The sequence below is a fragment of the Anomaloglossus baeobatrachus genome, chromosome 6, assembly GCF_048569485.1.
Source record: "Anomaloglossus baeobatrachus isolate aAnoBae1 chromosome 6, aAnoBae1.hap1, whole genome shotgun sequence".
In the NCBI taxonomy this organism is placed as follows: domain Eukaryota; kingdom Metazoa; phylum Chordata; class Amphibia; order Anura; family Aromobatidae; genus Anomaloglossus; species Anomaloglossus baeobatrachus.
Window position 1 is genome coordinate 342,989,539 of NC_134358.1, and position 17,131 is coordinate 343,006,669.

The following is a 17,131-nucleotide window of genomic DNA, read 5'->3' on the forward strand; positions in this document are numbered from 1 at the left end:
CCACCTCCAGTATATAACTAATAAGAGGTTAATACCCTTTATTGAGTTTCAGCTCCCTTTAAAGATTTTCTGTTGGGTTTGGGTCTGAAAAACGGCTAGGCCACTTTAGAACCTTGAAATTCTTCTTACGGAGCCACTCCTTAGCTGCCCTGGCTGTGTGTTTTGAGTCATTGTCAGGCTGGAAGACCTAGTCGCGACCCATTTTCAGTGCTCTTACCAAGGGAGGAAGGTTGTTGGTCAAAATCTTATAACACAAGACCCATCCATCCACCCTTCAATAAGGTGCAGTTTTCCTGTCCCCTTTGCAGAAAAACACCCCCAAATTATGGGTAAGGGTACGTCCTTTGTCCGCCTCCCTTTGGTTATCGTGGGCTTAGGCAGTGAGCCTGAAGAATTCTTCAAACATGTCTGCTGACCTGATCAGTAGATGTGTGGCTAACAAGTGCGGGTGTGTCAGAGATGTTAACCTGTAAGATTGCACTGTCAAACACTGACAGCGCAATTTAAAGGGCTGTGGCATTGATCGCACTGTTCCGCATTGAGCAGTTGACGCCCACATGACGTGATCACGGGGTGCCATGTTGTTGCCATGGTAATGAGGGGTTAGCTGATGACCCCTGACACTACCATGACTCACTTCCTGTGAGAACCAACAGAGCGTCGGTACTCACAGGATCAGTACATTTTCACTGATCAGAGCGATGCTGCAGCAGATGAGTAGGACAAGCGTTCAGATTATGCAGTCATAAAGTCCCGTTGGGGGGGCTAAAAAAACAGTTTTCAAAAATATGAAGAAATTAAAAAAACCTAAAAGTTCAAATCACCCACCTTTTGCCCCATTGAAAATAAAGCAATAAAAAAATACACACATTTGATAATGCTGATTTCAGAAATGCTGATCTATCAAAATATAAAATCAATAAATTTGATCGGTACACGGCGTGGCGAGAAAAAAAATTCCAAATGCCAAAATTAAGTTTTTAAGTTGCAGAAACATTTCATTAAAATGCAAGAACAGGCGAGCAAAAACATCACATTTATTCAAAAATGTTTCAGTGGAACCTTGGTTAACGAGAACAATCTGTTCTGGGTATGTGCTTGTTAACCAAGTTACTCATTCAGCAAAGCAAGATTTCCCATAGGAAATCATTGCAATGCAGACAATTCGTTCCACAACTTGTTAAATGTCCCATCCTGGTTCCCTATTGTACCATTCCACACACGTACAAACACGCACGCACACATTATGCTCACCTTACCTTCCGTTTCATTGCCGGCCTCCTGGATCTTGTAGTTAGCTGCAAGGATTCCTCCCTCGTCGCGATGTACCGGCTACCTACAAGAACCATGAGGCCGGCGATGGAACGGAAGGTAAGGTGAGCATAATACTGTATGTGTGTGCGTGTTTGTTTGTGTTTGTTTGTGTGTGTTTTGTGTGTGCTTGTGTGTGTTTGTGTGGACCGCAAGATCAGGTCAGAGCGTGGTGGATGTACGGAACCGGAAGTGTGTGCGGTGAGTATTTTGCTCGTACAGCAAAGCTTGTTCGGAAACAGAGTTACAAATTTACAAAAAGCTTTGCTTGTTAAGTGAAATTCTCGTTAAATGGGTTACTCGTTAAGCGAGGTTCCACTGTATAGTTAAAAATGTCAGCTCAAGAAGCAAAAAATAAGCAGTCACTGAGACCCAAATCATGAAAAATGATAAAGCTACAGGTCTCGGAAAATGACGACGAGTGCTATTCTTTTTTTGGGACAAACTTCTGAATTTTATTTCAGCCCTTAGCTGAAAGTAAAAGTACACGTTTGGTATCTACGAACTCGTACTGCCGTGAGGTATCATACTGACACTTCAGTTTTACCATATTTAATAATAATAATATTTATTAATTTATATAGCGCTGTTAATTCCACAGCGCTTTACATACAATGGCAACACTGTCCCCATTGGGGCTCACAATCTAGAGTCCCTATCTGTATGTCTTTGGAGTGGGGGAGGAAACCGGAGTACCCGGAGGAAACCCACGCAAACACTGAGAGAACATAGAAACTCCTTGCAGATGGTGTCCTTGGTGGGATTTGAACCCAGGGCCCTAGCGCTGCAAGGCTGCAGTGCTAACCACTGAGCTACGTTGCTGCCATGGTGAATAAAAAAACCAAAACCATTGTACAATTTCACTATTTCTCCACATTTGGATTTTTTTCCCCATTTTTCAGCACACTTTATGGTAAAATGAATGCCGTCCTTCAAAAGGTACAACTCGTTCTGCAAAAAATAAGCCCTCATGTGGCAATATTGGCGGAAAACAAAAATGTTGTGGCTCTCGAAAGAAAGGGAGAAAAAAGCGGGGGAAAAATAGAATTTTCTGTGGGGGAAGGGGTTAAAGAAAAAATAAGTGAGAAAATTCTTGCTGGTTGGTAGGTGATCAAATTTATTTCATGCAGTAAAATGCAAATTAATTATTTAAAAATCACATCATATGATATGATTTTTTGGATTTTTTTTTATTCTTTCACATTTGAATTGTACCTATAATAAAAATTACTGACCTCTCCATTCTTTGTAAGTAGCAAAATTGGCAGTGTATCAAATACCTAACTAGGGAGACAGTTTTGTAGATCTGGTGGTTTTGGATCTGGCAATACGAGATATGTGTACTTATTTTTTCTTTTTTTTTTCTTTACATAAATATACATATTTATTGGTACTGGTTAAAAAAAAATATTTTATTTTTTCTGCAATTTTTCATTTTTATTATTTTTACAAAAATAATAAAAATTATTATTTGTTTTTTTTTACTTAAACCTTATACGGGACATTGACTTTTATTACTTTAAACGCTGGATTAATCCATTGCAATACACAAGCACTGCAATGGGTTATACCTGACATGGTCTAACAGGCTTGCTGTAGCTGGCACACAGGCTGGTCGTTATTTGAAACCGGGTTTCCATGATAGGCCCCCAAGATCACTTTGAAGGAGTCTCAGTTGGGTGAGAGAGTGCACGCTCTCTCCCAGCCACTTATATGTTGCAGTGTGTATTGTTCAAGGCATTTTGGTGGGTTAAAGGTTAAACAGCCAGTGGCAGCACGTGGACCGTCCCCGGCTGTGTCAACTGGATCTCATTTATAACTTAAGCTGGGTTCCTAGCTACAGTCGTATGGGAACAGCCATTATGGCCATATGATTGCAATGATCTAAGTTTACATCATTTTGTGGGAACCTTTTCTCAACCATCTTATGTCAAACGTTGTGAAGGGGTTAACATCCACATCTAAGTATATCTGCTTTGGGAACTGTGATCCATCATTTTCTGCAGACTTTGTTATAGGATAAGCTGCAGTGCTTTTTAGTGATACAGTTTACCAGTTCATTGCCTTTGGGATGTACCAGTTATAAGAAGTTTTTTTATTTGGAATGACTGCACTGTGGAGGGAAAATCAAGATCCATCCAGCTCAGGAGACACATATAGCCAAACAAGTTGTTTAATATTTAAGATGGTAAACCTTTCATGCGTTTGATTTAGAAGGCATGTGAATTCTGTTTAACAAATATTTGCGTTTTTAACAGAATTAATTTATTATTCCGTTTACTTTCACACGGAAATTAAGGATCAAGAGTACAGTTCAATACTAATGTATACGCTTAAACTACATTTTATGTAATAAAAGCTTTTGTTGGAATATTAATATTCACATTCATCAAAACGCAAAGCCACTGGAGAACAGTTCTTCAGTTGAATAAAAGGTGCTTTGCACGCTGTGACATCGCTAGCGATCTCGTTAGCGATGTGACACACCAGATCGCAGATGCGATCTGCCGAGGTCGCACATAGGTTGTTTTTATAGCGCCGGTCACATGTGCGATCTCCGCAGATCGCATCTGTGATCTGGCGTGTCACATTGCTAATGAGATCGCAAGAGATGTTGCAGCGTGTAAAGCACCCTTAGGGCTGCTTCTCACTTGCGAGTTTCTCGCAGTAGAGCAATGCGAGAAAAACTCGCATTGAAATCGGACACATGTTAGTGAATGATTCAGCTCTCATCTGTGATTTTTTTCTCAGTCCAAATCGGACCGAGAAAAAAATCGCAGCATGCTGCTTTTTTGCGAGTTTCTCGCACCATTTGTCCCAATGATTTCCTATGGAAGGGGATTAAAAGTAGCATCACACACGCGCACCAGCGTTCACATTTGCGAGTGTGGCAGTAACTTCGCTCATTAAATATTCAACAGATGAATGTGACAGCACATTCCCAAAGGTACATTAAATGACACATGTGTAATAGCTTTTATCTAATTAAGATGTTGCATGAAACTAGCATCGCAATCGCAACACACACGCGAGCAAAAAGCATCGCACTTGTGTTGCACTCGCACCTAACGTGAACTAAAATCAGCCGAGTATTTTTCAGCCCAGTCGGACCGATTTTACTCGCATAGATGTGTTTCCACCCTTAAGTCTTTATTGTAACGCCTGCCTGGATCAACAGACTCAGGTGGGATGTAATGGACAGACTAGAGGGAAGCCACTCACCAAGCAGGACCCCCAGAATCCTTGAACCCCTATACAGGGATTTGGAATTACACAGGGCCCTGGAGATCACTACCTGTGGAAGGCTGCAGTCCGATGAGAGTAGTCGTCAGGCAGTGTCAAACCAAGAATAGCAGAACAGGGACAGAATCGGCAGACAAGGACATAATCAGAAAACGTATCAGAGGTCAAATCTGGATCGGGCAGCGAGGTACAAAAACAGCAGGCAAAAGGGTAGTCAGAAAACACGCAGAAGTCAGCACACAGGAATCACAAAACAGAATAGGGCGGACCAGGAGCCAGGAAATCAGAACTATCTCTGGCAGTGGTCATGTGACAGGAGGGGGAATAAGAAGGGTGTGGTGTCTTCCCATTGGCTGTAGCTGAACGCTGGCAACTTCAGCTGGAAGACACACGCCACCCACAGTCAGCCAGTGGTGCTACAGATCCCAAAATAACCCAGCCCAGTGGATGATCGGAGCCTGCGCCCACCGGTGCCGCTGGCATCGACTCATCTCCTAGCACCATCCACGGCAGGAACACGGCGTTGCCTGGCGATCGGAGCAGAAGTCGCTGGAGCAGACTCCGGTGGCGACAAAACATTTCTTTTCTCAATTTGTGCTTGCTGTATTTTGCACTATATTATTGTCTGTCTTAATTTTACTATTTTTTTTACTTTTTAGATATATTAAATGAATTGTTTCAAAGAGAAAATAGAGTCCTACATTATTGGACGTTGAGGAAAAGACGACTTGACCACTGTCAACAATATGTGGTATTTGAACGAAGTGCAAAACAGGTTTGTTCAGTCTTTTTTTTTTTTTTCCAGTAAATAATTTTTTATTGAATTTAAAGGTATAGTAAACAAGATAATGCATATTCAGTAACACATGTAAGAGAGTAATAATAATGATGTTGAAACTTATCTAAATATTCGGTTCATTCAGAAAATGCTGTATCAAAAGAATACTTTCACAAGAATGTGACATATCTGCTTTATCTTCTTAACAGACTAAGACATACCAACTCAAAGTAGATCTTACTATGGAATGTAATCTTATAGAAACAATATGGATATCAATATTAAATGTAAAGACTAATTGTGAATCTGAAAAAAGAAATAAGGAAGGAAAAGATAGAAAAGAGTAAGAGAAAAGGGTATGAGAAGAAGAAGGGGTAGATAGGGTGCCCAAAGGGCTCCCTCGCAGAAAAAGACGTACTTATTCGCATGTTGCGAACTTAAGCTACATATCAGAACCTGTAGGGGGAAAGACCTAGGCAAAACCCCCTATCTGAGCCAAGATTTAGAAGCCGAGGTCTCTCTGAAATGAGTCCATGAAAACCAAGTGCTAGCATATTTATCCCATTTGTCACTATCGTCCGCCATCAGGGATTCCATACGTTCTAGTCTATTCATCTCCTCCAAAAACTCCCTCACAGAGAGAACTGTAGTTGTCCTCCAATGTCTTGGGATAATCATACGAGCGGCGATGAGAAAGAAACGCAGGACACCCCCTTTGGCTACTGAGAGGGACCCAGGAAGTAAGGATAACAAGGCTATTTGAGGTGTGGGGGCCACCCGCATACCCGTCACTTGAAAGTATATTTCAAAAATTGAATCCCAGAATGTCCTTACCAGAGAGCAATCCCACCGTATGTGTTTCATAGTACCAACTTCGATTCCGCACCTCCAACAGGTATCTGGTACTGTGGGGAAGATCCTATGCAATACGTCAGGGCATTTATAGCAGCGTGTAAGAATTTTGAAATTCTTCTCTTGTGCGCTACAAGAAATGGACATTTTATCAGAAAGTGTAAATATCTTGAGACAGTCCTGCTCCGACAACGTGATCTGGAGTTCTCTTTGCCAAGTCTCTATATATGATGGGGTACCTCTATACTGGGCTGCACATATGAGGTTGTATATCAAAGAAATGGCATGTTTCGGTGCCACAGTAAGTGAGATTAGGGTCTCAAAATGTGTAGGTGGGGATGATAGAGCATTTCCCGGGATTTTTTTTTTTTTTTTTAGGAATGTGGTCAATTGAGGATATTCCAACCAGGATAGTCTCCTCTCCGGGCAGCTCCCCTGCAGGGCCCCAAAATATGCTGTTCCAGATAGTCTATTGGCAACCTGTCCCAGTGTAACTCCATCCGAGGAGTTCCAACACAGGAAGGAAGATCTCTCCATCGCAGGGGGGAAGTCTAATTTATTAAAAAGTAAACTCATATGCCCCGGTCTGTGTGATAAGTTTAAAGTCTGTTCAGTCTTTTTAAATGATATTTATGAAGAACTATCTGTAGTACCCAGTGTTGCCTGGTACAATAACTTTCTCTCTGTCTCTCTCCCAGTCTCTGTCTTTTTTCCTGTGTGTCTCTCTCCCAGTCTCTGTCTCTTTCCCTGTCTGTCTCTTTCCCTGTCTGTCTCTTTCCCTGGCTGCATTGTAACATGCCAACATTCCATTCAAGGGTGTGGCTGCGCATTGTGACACACCAACATTTTTCTGAAGTTCTTGCTGCATTATGTCTCGCAGCTCCATTGACTTTAATGAAGGCAGTTTTTTTGGCGAATAGGTAAAGCTCAGGGTTAAAATTTCCCCTCAAAACATAGCCTATAACATTTCCTGAGTCAAATGGGGCATCTGTGCAAACATTTGTGATTGTACATGCGACAGTGCGGATTTCTTTAGCAGACATACCAACATACATACATATACTCAGGTTTATATAATAGATTTGAATATTGTTTATTACAGGCAATCAATCACCTCTGTGGGAGTGTATATACACTATATATATATATATATATATATATATATATATATATATATATATATATATATTGCCCTCTGGCAAAATTTATGAAAAATGTAAAAAGTTCATGCTACAGTGATTATTTTTTCATGAAAGTAATGCATTTAGATAGAAGCATAAAATGGTGATATCCTCATCTCAAACAAGGATATCCTCATCTCAAACAATTTTGGGAAACAAAAGCCAACATCCGTGGTGGGTAAATTCCCCCTAAAAAATGTGGATGTTTCAATAACTTGTCATGTGGCATTGAGCGTCAACTGCAACTTGACAATGATATCTCATGCTGTTCACAAGTTGAGTTATTGTCTTCTGAAAACTCACACCACTAATCAAAGTTAATTAAGAACTCACTTTCCAAGCTCAGTGTTTGTTTATTTAAATGTCCTTTTACTATGCATCGCTCTGCCCTGTTTTGTGTATATATTTGTGTTTCTTCAGCTATTTTGTCATACCATGCCCGAGGAAGAGACCTGAGATGTCTCGAAAGCTTGCTTTATAACATCATATTTTATTTTTATCTTAGTTAGCCATTAAAAGGTATCAAAACTACAAAATTTTATTTTTGTTTCTCTCACTGAGAGCAATCAATCATTGTCTTCTGAAGCATGGCATCTCACCATTCTTAAAGGGAAGCCCTGAGGTCGTTGAGGTTCTTGGGTATAAAAGTACGAGCCTCTACACTGCAACTCAGCTGATACCATATGTTTTCTTTGCTATTCAGGTCGTGAGAAAGTACATACAGTTCCATTTGAGGTACCCCAATGATCCCTAATAATGCCACCTCAATGAGGTGGAGCTTTATCGTTTATGAAGACAAAATTAGACCTGTGTTTTTCATGCTGAGGCACAATGGCTGAATTCATGATGTTACTCAAGTAGTAGGGCTTGTCACTATACCACTCACAAAGTTTAGAGCACTTCTGTATTGACTTGACAAACCTTCCTACACTGTAACACCACCACCAGTGACTAATGCGTTAGCAACCATCTTTCCTATTCAGCATGAATTGACTTTCATCAATGAACACTGATCCTACGTCCAGCATAGATGCTCCCTGGCCCATGTATGTGGATGGTGCCTGTGGCTGGTGAGGGGGGCAGGTCATGTAACATGCAGACCACGCTGATGAAAACAGTTTTGAATGGTCAGACATGACACTTAGGTGCCTTTCACCTGTCTTAAATGTGCCTGTAGTTGTGTGGCATTCATCATCCAGTTCTAAAAGGCATTGTTCACAATGAAACGATCTTCAGTGTAGGATGTAGCTAAAGTCTATCTACTTCTATTCCTTTCTGTGACTATTCCATTCTTTATATTTTTGATGCAACCTGCTGATGACACACAGTGACACTCTAAGCTCAGTGGCCACTTGCATCTCCTGCTTGTAGCCTCGCAATGTCGATCAATTGTTAGGTGTCGTCTTGGTCTCATGATGTCAAAATGTGAACAGCATGATGAGGAGGTCTGTTTAACCCCTTTACGACCGCGCGTCTTAATCTATATAGTTGCCATCATAGGCGGCTGCTGCGGTCAACTGCCGGCGATCTGCACACGTCAGCTGATTTGAACAGCTGACATGTGTGCCTCGCAGGCACGAGTGAATCCACTATCCACTCGTGCCTGTTAACCCCTTAAATCGTGATGTCAAAATGTGACATGGCACTTGAAATCCTTACCATGGTAAATCTTCACTTACCCAACTCCATCGGCAGCGCTGTCACGTGATCACTGTGAGCTGATGGTTGTCATAGTAGCACAGAGTCAAGTGATGACTCCTTTAGCTATCATGTGCCACTTCCTGTTTCACCCAGCCGAGTGCTGCCAGTGACAAGAGGTGAGTATTTCTGATGATCACAGCTATGATCACCAGAAATGAGTGAGCGATCAGACTGCTGATCCTTATAGTCCCATAGGGGGACTAGTAAAACAAAAAATAAAAGTTTTGAAAAAACTAAAAATTCAAATCACCCCTCATTGAAAATTAAAGGGTTAAAAAAATTAAATATTCACACATTTGGTATCGCCACGTTCAGAAATGCCCGTTCTATCAAAATCTAAAATAAATTTATCTGATCGGTAAACGGCATAGTGGAAAAAAAATCTAAACACCAAAATTACATTTTTTAGTCGCCGCACATTTTGCGCAAAATGCAATAACAGGCGATCAAAATATAGCATCTGTGCAAAAAATTGCACCATTAAAAATGTCACCTTGGGATGCAAAAAGTAAGCCATCACTGGGCCACAGATCCCGAAAAATGAGAACACTACGGGTCTTGGAATATGGCGCAAAACGTGCACCACATTTTTTGGACAAACTTCTAAATTTTTTTGTAACTCTTTAGATAAAAGTAAACCTATACATACAGTGCTGGCCAAAAGTATTGGCACCCCTGCAATTCTGTAAGATAATACTCAGTTTCTTATTGAAAATGATTCCAATCACAAATTCTTTGGTATTAGTATCTTCATTTAATTTGTGTTCAATTAAAATTAAAATTGTCATAAAGCCAAATTGGATATTATTCCACACCAAACATAAAAAAGGGGGTGGACAAAAGTATTGGCACTGTTTTAAAAATCATGTGATGCTTCTCTAATTTGTGTAATTAACAGCACCTGTAACTTACCTGTGGCACCTAACAGGTGTTGGCAATAACTAAATCACACTTGCAGCCAGTTGACATGGATTAAAGTTGACTCAACCTCTGTCCTGTGTCCTTGTGTGTACCACATTGAGCATGGAGAAAAGAAAGAAGACCAAAGAACTGTCTAAGGCGGGCTTTGCACGTTGTGACATCGCAAGCCGATGCTGCGATGTCGCACGCGATAGTCCCCGCCCCCGTCACAGGTACGATATCTTGTGATATCTGGCGTAGCGAAAATTATCACTACGCCAACTTCACATGCACTCACCTGCCCTGCGACCGTCGCTATGGCCGGCGACCCTCCCCCTTCCTAAGGGGACGGGTCGTGCGGCGTCATAGTGACGTCACACGGCAGGCGGCCAATAGCGGCGGAGGGGCGGAGATGAGCAGGATGTAAACATCACGCCCACCTTCCTCCTTCCGCATAGCCGCCGCCGGCAGGTAAGGTGATGGTCCTCGCTCCTTTGGCGTAATACACAGCTATGTGTGCTGCCGCAGGAGCGAGGAACTACATCGTACTGTCGCGATGTACATACGATCGTCGCGATCGTATCATGCGATGTCGCAACGTGCAAAGCCGCCCTAAGGACTTGAGAATCCAAATTGTAAGGAAGCATGAGCAATCTCAAGGCTACAAGTCCATCTCCAAAGACCTGAAAGTTCCTGTGTCTACGGTGCGCAGTGTCATCAAGAAGTTTAAAGCCCATGGCACTGTGGCTAACCTCCCTAGATGTGGAAGGAAAAGAAAAATTGACGAAAAATTTCAACAGAAGATTGTGCGGATGGTGGATAAAGAACCTCGACTAATGCCGGCGTCACACTGGACGATCTATCGTGCGATCGCACCCACCCCCGTCGTTTGTGCATCACGGGCAATTAGTTGCCTGTGGCGCACAAAGTCGTTAACCCCCGTCACACGTATTTACCTCCCGGACGACCTCGCTGTGGGCGGCGAACATCCACTTCCTGAAGGGGGAGGGACGTTCGGCGTCATAGCGATGTCACACAGCGGCCGCCCAATAGAAGTGGAGGGGCGGAGATGAGCGGGATGTAACATCCCACCCACCTCCTTACTTCCGCATTGCCAGCGGGACACAGGTAAGCTGCAGTTCATCGCTCCCGTGGTTTCACACGAAGCGATGTGTGCTGCCTCGGGAACGATGAACAACCGGAGCACAGAAAGGGGAACGACATTATGAAAATGAACGACGTGTCAACGAGCAACGATAAGGTGAGTATTCTTGCTCGTTCACAGTCGTTCGGAGGTGTCACATGGTACGATATGTCAAACGATGCCGGATGTTCGTCACTAACGACGTGACCCCGACGACATATCGCCCGATATATCGTGCCGTGTGACGCCAGCATTACATCCAAACAAGTTCAAGCTGCCCTGCAGTCCGAGGGTACAACAGTGTCAACCCGTACTATCAGTCGGCGTCTGAATGAAAAGGGACTGCATGGTAGGATACCCAGGAAGACCCCACTTCTTACCCCGAGACATAAAAAAGCCAGGCTGGAGTTTGCCAAAACTTACCTGAGAAAGCCTAAAACGTTTTGGAAGAATGTTCTCTGGTCAGATGAGACAAAAGTAGAGCTTTTTGGGAAAAGCCATCAACATAGAGTTTACAGGAAAAAAAAGAGGCATTTAAAGAAAAGAACACGGTCCCTACAGTCAAACATGGCGGAGGTTCCCTGATGTTTTGGGGTTGCTTTGCTGCCTCTGGCACTGGAGTGCTTGACCGTGTACATGGCATTATGAAGTCTGAAGACTACAAACAAATTTTGGATTTTTGTTTCATTCTCTTTTGTGTTTTTTCATTGCAAGCAAATTAAATGAAGATAATAATACCAAAGAATTTGTGATTGCAATAATTTTCAAGAAGAAACTGAGTATTCTCTGACAGAATTGCAGGGGTGCCAATACTTTTGGCCAGCACTGTATCTCCTCTCTGGGGGAAGAACTCTAGCCAATGCATCTCATTAGCTGCAAAGTTAGTTTACTCAAGTCTGCCTAAAATGGCTATTAGATACAACATGGCTGCTTAGCATATTTTGGCTTACTTCTCTAACACCCATTTTTGGAGTTTTGTGTGATGGTATGGCCAATCTGCCTTTTTTAAAACCCTATTTTTCTGTGTGTTCTTCCAGTATACACAAAGGAAATAAACATGTGTAAAAGCATAGCACAATTCTGTATTCTCTGGCTGGTGTCTGCCTTTCTTCGATATGTCCCTGCACAGTGGTACCATGTGTATAGCATATGAATTCCAATATAGCAGTTAGGTTCTATTTGGTGCTGTCAGCTGGTATTAGCAGAATGCATGGAGCTTGATTCTTTTCTCAAATTCACTTATTAGTTACAATAGTATTGTCGAAAGTGATGAAACAAACGCGTTTTCGACTTTGAATCAAGGTCTTCATCAGATATCATGCACATGCTCATACGGAATCCTGGGGATTCTGTCAGCTTGCTCACCACTTTCTTCACAAATTTTGAGGTGTGAGCGAAATACTCTACTTCTATGCCATTGGAACGCCAAATTAATTTGAGTTGTTTTACCAGCGCTTGGAGAAATCAGTGCTGCACAGCCAAATGTGGTGTACTAGGTTTCTGTTTTATTACTATAGTGGTACCTCGCTTAACGAGTGTAAAAGGGGAATAGAAGTGCCTCTGTGAAAGGGGCATAAAAGCACAACCTAACTACTATTATTGTGCAAAAGGTGTAAAAGACCTTCGTCTCTTTACTATCACAAAGGATCTATTCCCAATATCACAAATATACTGTATATATTCCCAAGGGTAATAATTTCTCTGTTCCTATTGCCTTATTCTGCTTTGCCCTTAATACCTGGTGCATCCCAATCAAGCATATACTCAGTCACTTTGTTGTAATAATAAAATATAACAAGTTTATTATTATTTAACAAGAATACACTTAATACACTATATAATTCAAGCACATGTAATCACTAATTAAAAGCATTATTTCTATCCCTATATGAGGGGTACTCAGCCATCCTTCTGTGTGTCCTTCCAGAAGAAGCGAGAAGAAGAGAGAGAGAGTGTGAGGAGTCAGCTTAATATAGGGCATATAATACAAGTAAGGATGGAAACACATCTATGCGAGTAAAATCGGTCCGACTGGGCTGAAAAAAACTCGGCTGATTTTAGTTCACGTTAGGTGCGAGTGCAACGCAAGTGCGATGCTATTTCTGAGATTTTACTAGCGTGTGTAATGCGTGTGTAATGCGTGTGTAATGCGTATTTTTTACTATGTCATCTGCCATTCAGCGCTGCTACATGGCCGCTGACAGCAGATACAGACAGCCATGTAGCAGAGCTGAACGGCAGATGACAGCAGACACAGACAGAGCCGCACAATCAGAATGAACTCGGGTGAACTTCACCCGACTTCATTGTCATGCTGCGGCTCTGTCTGTGCCGCGTCCTGATTAGCGGTCACCAGTGAAGGGCTCACCGGTGACCGCTAATCCCCTGAGTGACTGAAGTTAGCAGCCCTCTCTCATTCTCACCGATCCCCGGCGCCGCGCTGCACGGCTTTCTCACTGCTCCGGCGGCTTTTACTGTTTTGAAACAGCCGGCCGCTCATTAAACAATCTCGTATTCCCTGCTTTCCCCGCCCACAGGCGCCTATGATTGGTTGCAGTGAGACACGCCCCCACGCTGAGTGACAGGTGTCACACTGCACTCAATCACAGCAGCCGGTGGGCGGGTCTATACTGTGCTGTGAAATAAATAATTAAATAATTAAAAGAAATGGCGTGCGGTCCCCCCCAATTTTAATACCAGCCAGATAAAGCCATACGGCTGAAGGCTGGTATTCTCAGGATGGGGAGCTCCACGTTATGGGGAGCCCCCCAGCCTAACAATATCAGCCAACAGCCGCCCAGAATTGCCGCATACATTATATGCGACAGTTCTGGGACTGTACCCGGCTCTTCCCGATTTGCCCTGGTGCGTTGGCAAATCGGGGTAATAAGGAGTTAATGGCAGCCCATAGCTGCCAATAAGTCCTAGATTAATCATGTCAGGCGTCTATGAGACACCCTCCATGATTAATCTGTAAGTTACAGTAAATAAACACACACACACATGAAAAAATCATTTATTAGAAATAAAAAACAAACAAATTCCCTCATTACCAATTTAATAAGCCCCAAAAAACCCTCCATGTCCGGCGTAATCCACGGACCTCCAGCGTCGCTTCCAGCATGAAGGTGACAGGAGCTGCAGAAGACACCGCCGCTCCGGTCACCTCCAAGCAGCAACTGAGGTGAGTAGCGCGATCAGCTGAGCTGTCACTGAGGTTACCCGCTGTCACTGTATACACTGTATTTAGAAAATCGGATGTCACTAGGATGGTGTGAATGCTGTCCCGTGACATCCGATTTTTTACACGCTCCCATAGACTTGCATTGGAGAGACTCGCAGTAGAAACTCGCAAAAAAGCAGCATGCTGCGATTTTTTTCTCAGTCCGATTTGGACTGAGAAAAAAATCGCAGATGAGAGCTGAATCATTCACTAACATGTGTCCGATTCCAATGCGAGATTTTCTCGCATTGCTCTACTGCGAGAAACTCGCAAGTGAGAAGCAGCCCTAACTCCGGCACTCAGAAAGGGATTATGTTGTGATTATCTTTTATTCAAAAAAATTCTTTTCCAATAAGGTATTGCAAATAAAACGTTTCGGCTATTCGCCTTCTTCAATTTTATATGGTTCTACATAACACGAAAACAAGATATCAATACAAAGGATATATGTAGATCATAATAGTTAGAAAAGAAAGTCATGTCATAGACAAAATGAATCAGGTATCAAACATACTTGAAAATATACAGGAAAAAACAATTTTACCATTTTATTAAAGAATTAATTTATCCATTACCTCTGGTAATGGAAGGTAAAGTCTGGACTCACAACACTTATCTTGGTTTATACAATTGAAGCAAAATTATCTGTGTAAAAAATAAAAATACATGTATATAAGTTGCAATACTGCTTTAGACAACTGTTTGTCAAAAGAATCACAGATTTACTGTGAACTACAGGATGTCAATGAGAGACTATGAAAGGGTTTAAATGAACAAAACCGATAACAATCAAATCTGCCCTCACCACAAATGCCATCTGTATAAATCGGGACACATACCTCATGTCGCTCTGACATATATCAAGCTACTGTGTGATACATCGCCCATAAACTACAGGGGACATCAGGTCATGAAATGAAGGATCTAATGTGAACAATTAGAGAGTGCTGTGAGAAGTGATAACGGCTTAAGAAAAAACCAAACAATGAAAAAGGTATAATTACCATTGGGAGAGATAGGAATATAATGGGCTGAAAAAAGAAACAATAGTCCGTAAAGAACTCCTATCTACAAGGCATCAAGTAACAAGCTCACATAAGATCCATTCATTACCTGTTTCACTGGTGATCAGAGGAGAAGTGAGTGAAGGGAGCAAAGGGAGAATAAAGACCCTGTGAACACACTGCGCATGTGCGCACTTCTTGATTCTATTGCGCACGCGTGGTGTGCGTCTCACCCTCTGCACCGTTTGCGTTCCACAATGAGGAAATTAACACATGCACCCGCCTTCCACCACTATTTAAACCCGTGCAGGGTTATCCCTTCACTCACTTCTCCGCTGATCACCGGTAAAACAGGTAATGAATGGATCTTATGTGAGCTTGTTACTTGATGCCTTGTAGATAGGAGTTCGTTACGGACTATTGTTTCTTTTTTCAGCCCATTATATTCCTATCTCTCCCAGTGGTAATTATACCTTTTTCATTGTTTGGTGTTTTCCTAAGCCGTTATCACTTCTCACAGCACTCTCTTAAGCTGGTGTCACACATAACGACGACGACAACGACGTCGCTGCTACGTCACCATTTTCTGTGACGTTGCAGCGACGTCCCGTCGCTGTCGCTGTGTGTGACATCCAGCAACGACCTGGCCCCTGCTGTGAGGTCGCCGGTCGTTGCTGAATGTCCAGCTTCATTTTTTGGTCGTCACTCTCCCGCTGTGACACACACATCGCTGTGTGTGACAGCGAGAGAGCGACGAAATGAAGCGATCAGGAGCCGGCACTGGCAGCTGCGGTAAGCTGTAACCAGCGTAAACATCGGGTAACCAAGGGAAGACCTTTCCCTGGTTACCCGATGTTTACGCTGGTTACCAGCCTCCGCTCTTGCTGCCAGTGCCGGCTCCTGCACTGTGACATGTGGCTGCAGTATGCATCGGGTAATTAACCCGATGTATACTGTAGCAAGGAGAGCAAGGAGCCAGCGCTAAGCAGTGCGCGCGGCTCCCTGCTCTCTGCACTGTGACATGTAGCTGCAGCACACATCGGGTTAATTAACCCGATGTGTGCTGCAGGAGAGCAAGGAGCCAGCGCTAAGCGCGGCTCCCTGCTCTCTGAACTGTGACATGTAGCTGCGGCACACATCGGGTTAATTAACCCGATGTGTGCTGCAGGAGAGCAAGGAGCCAGCGCTAAGCGCGGCTCCCTGCTCTCTGAACATGTAGCACAGCGACCTTATGATCGCTGCTTCTGCTGTGTTTGACAGCTAAGCAGCGATCATAACAGCGACTTACAAGGTCGCTGTTACGTCACCGAAAATGGTGACGTAACAGCGACGTCGTTGTCGCTGTCGTTTAGTGTGACACCAGCTTTAGGCTATGTGCGCACACTGCGTCTTTTTGACGCTGCGTTTTTGTGCGTTTTTGGCCGCTAAAAACGCACAAAAACGCACCTGTGTTGAAAAAAACGCATTCGTTTTTGCCGCGATTTGGTGCGTTTTTGGCTGCGTTTTGCTGCGTTTTTGATCTCTGCGTTTTGCTGCGTTTTTCAAATGCATTGCATGGGCGGAAAACACAGAAAAACGCAGGAAAGAACTGACATGTCCATTTTTTTTTTAACTCAAAAACGCAGGTAAAAAAAACATGTGTGCGGACAGCAAAAATGAAAACTCATAGACTTTGCTGGGGAAGCAAAGTCATGCAGTTTTGAGGCCAAAAACGCACCCGAAAAACGCGCAAAAACGGCGCGAAAAACGCACTGTGCGCACATAGCCTTATTGTTCACATTAGATCCTTCATTT

General features: G+C 42.9%; 1 protein-coding gene across 14 annotated transcripts in view; it reads left to right on the forward strand.

The window, feature by feature from the left end:
- TRIO (trio Rho guanine nucleotide exchange factor) overlaps positions 1–17,131 on the forward strand; it is a 3,493,742-nt gene that overhangs the window by 841,048 nt on the left and 2,635,563 nt on the right. For all 14 annotated transcript variants that reach the window (XR_012724343.1, XR_012724344.1, XR_012724345.1 and 11 more), the window contains exon 23: positions 5,214–5,329. Coding sequence is in view for 11 of the 14 variants with exons in the window: in XM_075314973.1 (XP_075171088.1) it covers positions 5,214–5,329 (116 nt within the window). In the remaining 3 variants the exon portion in view is untranslated. The remainder of the gene's footprint in view (positions 1–5,213; positions 5,330–17,131) is intronic.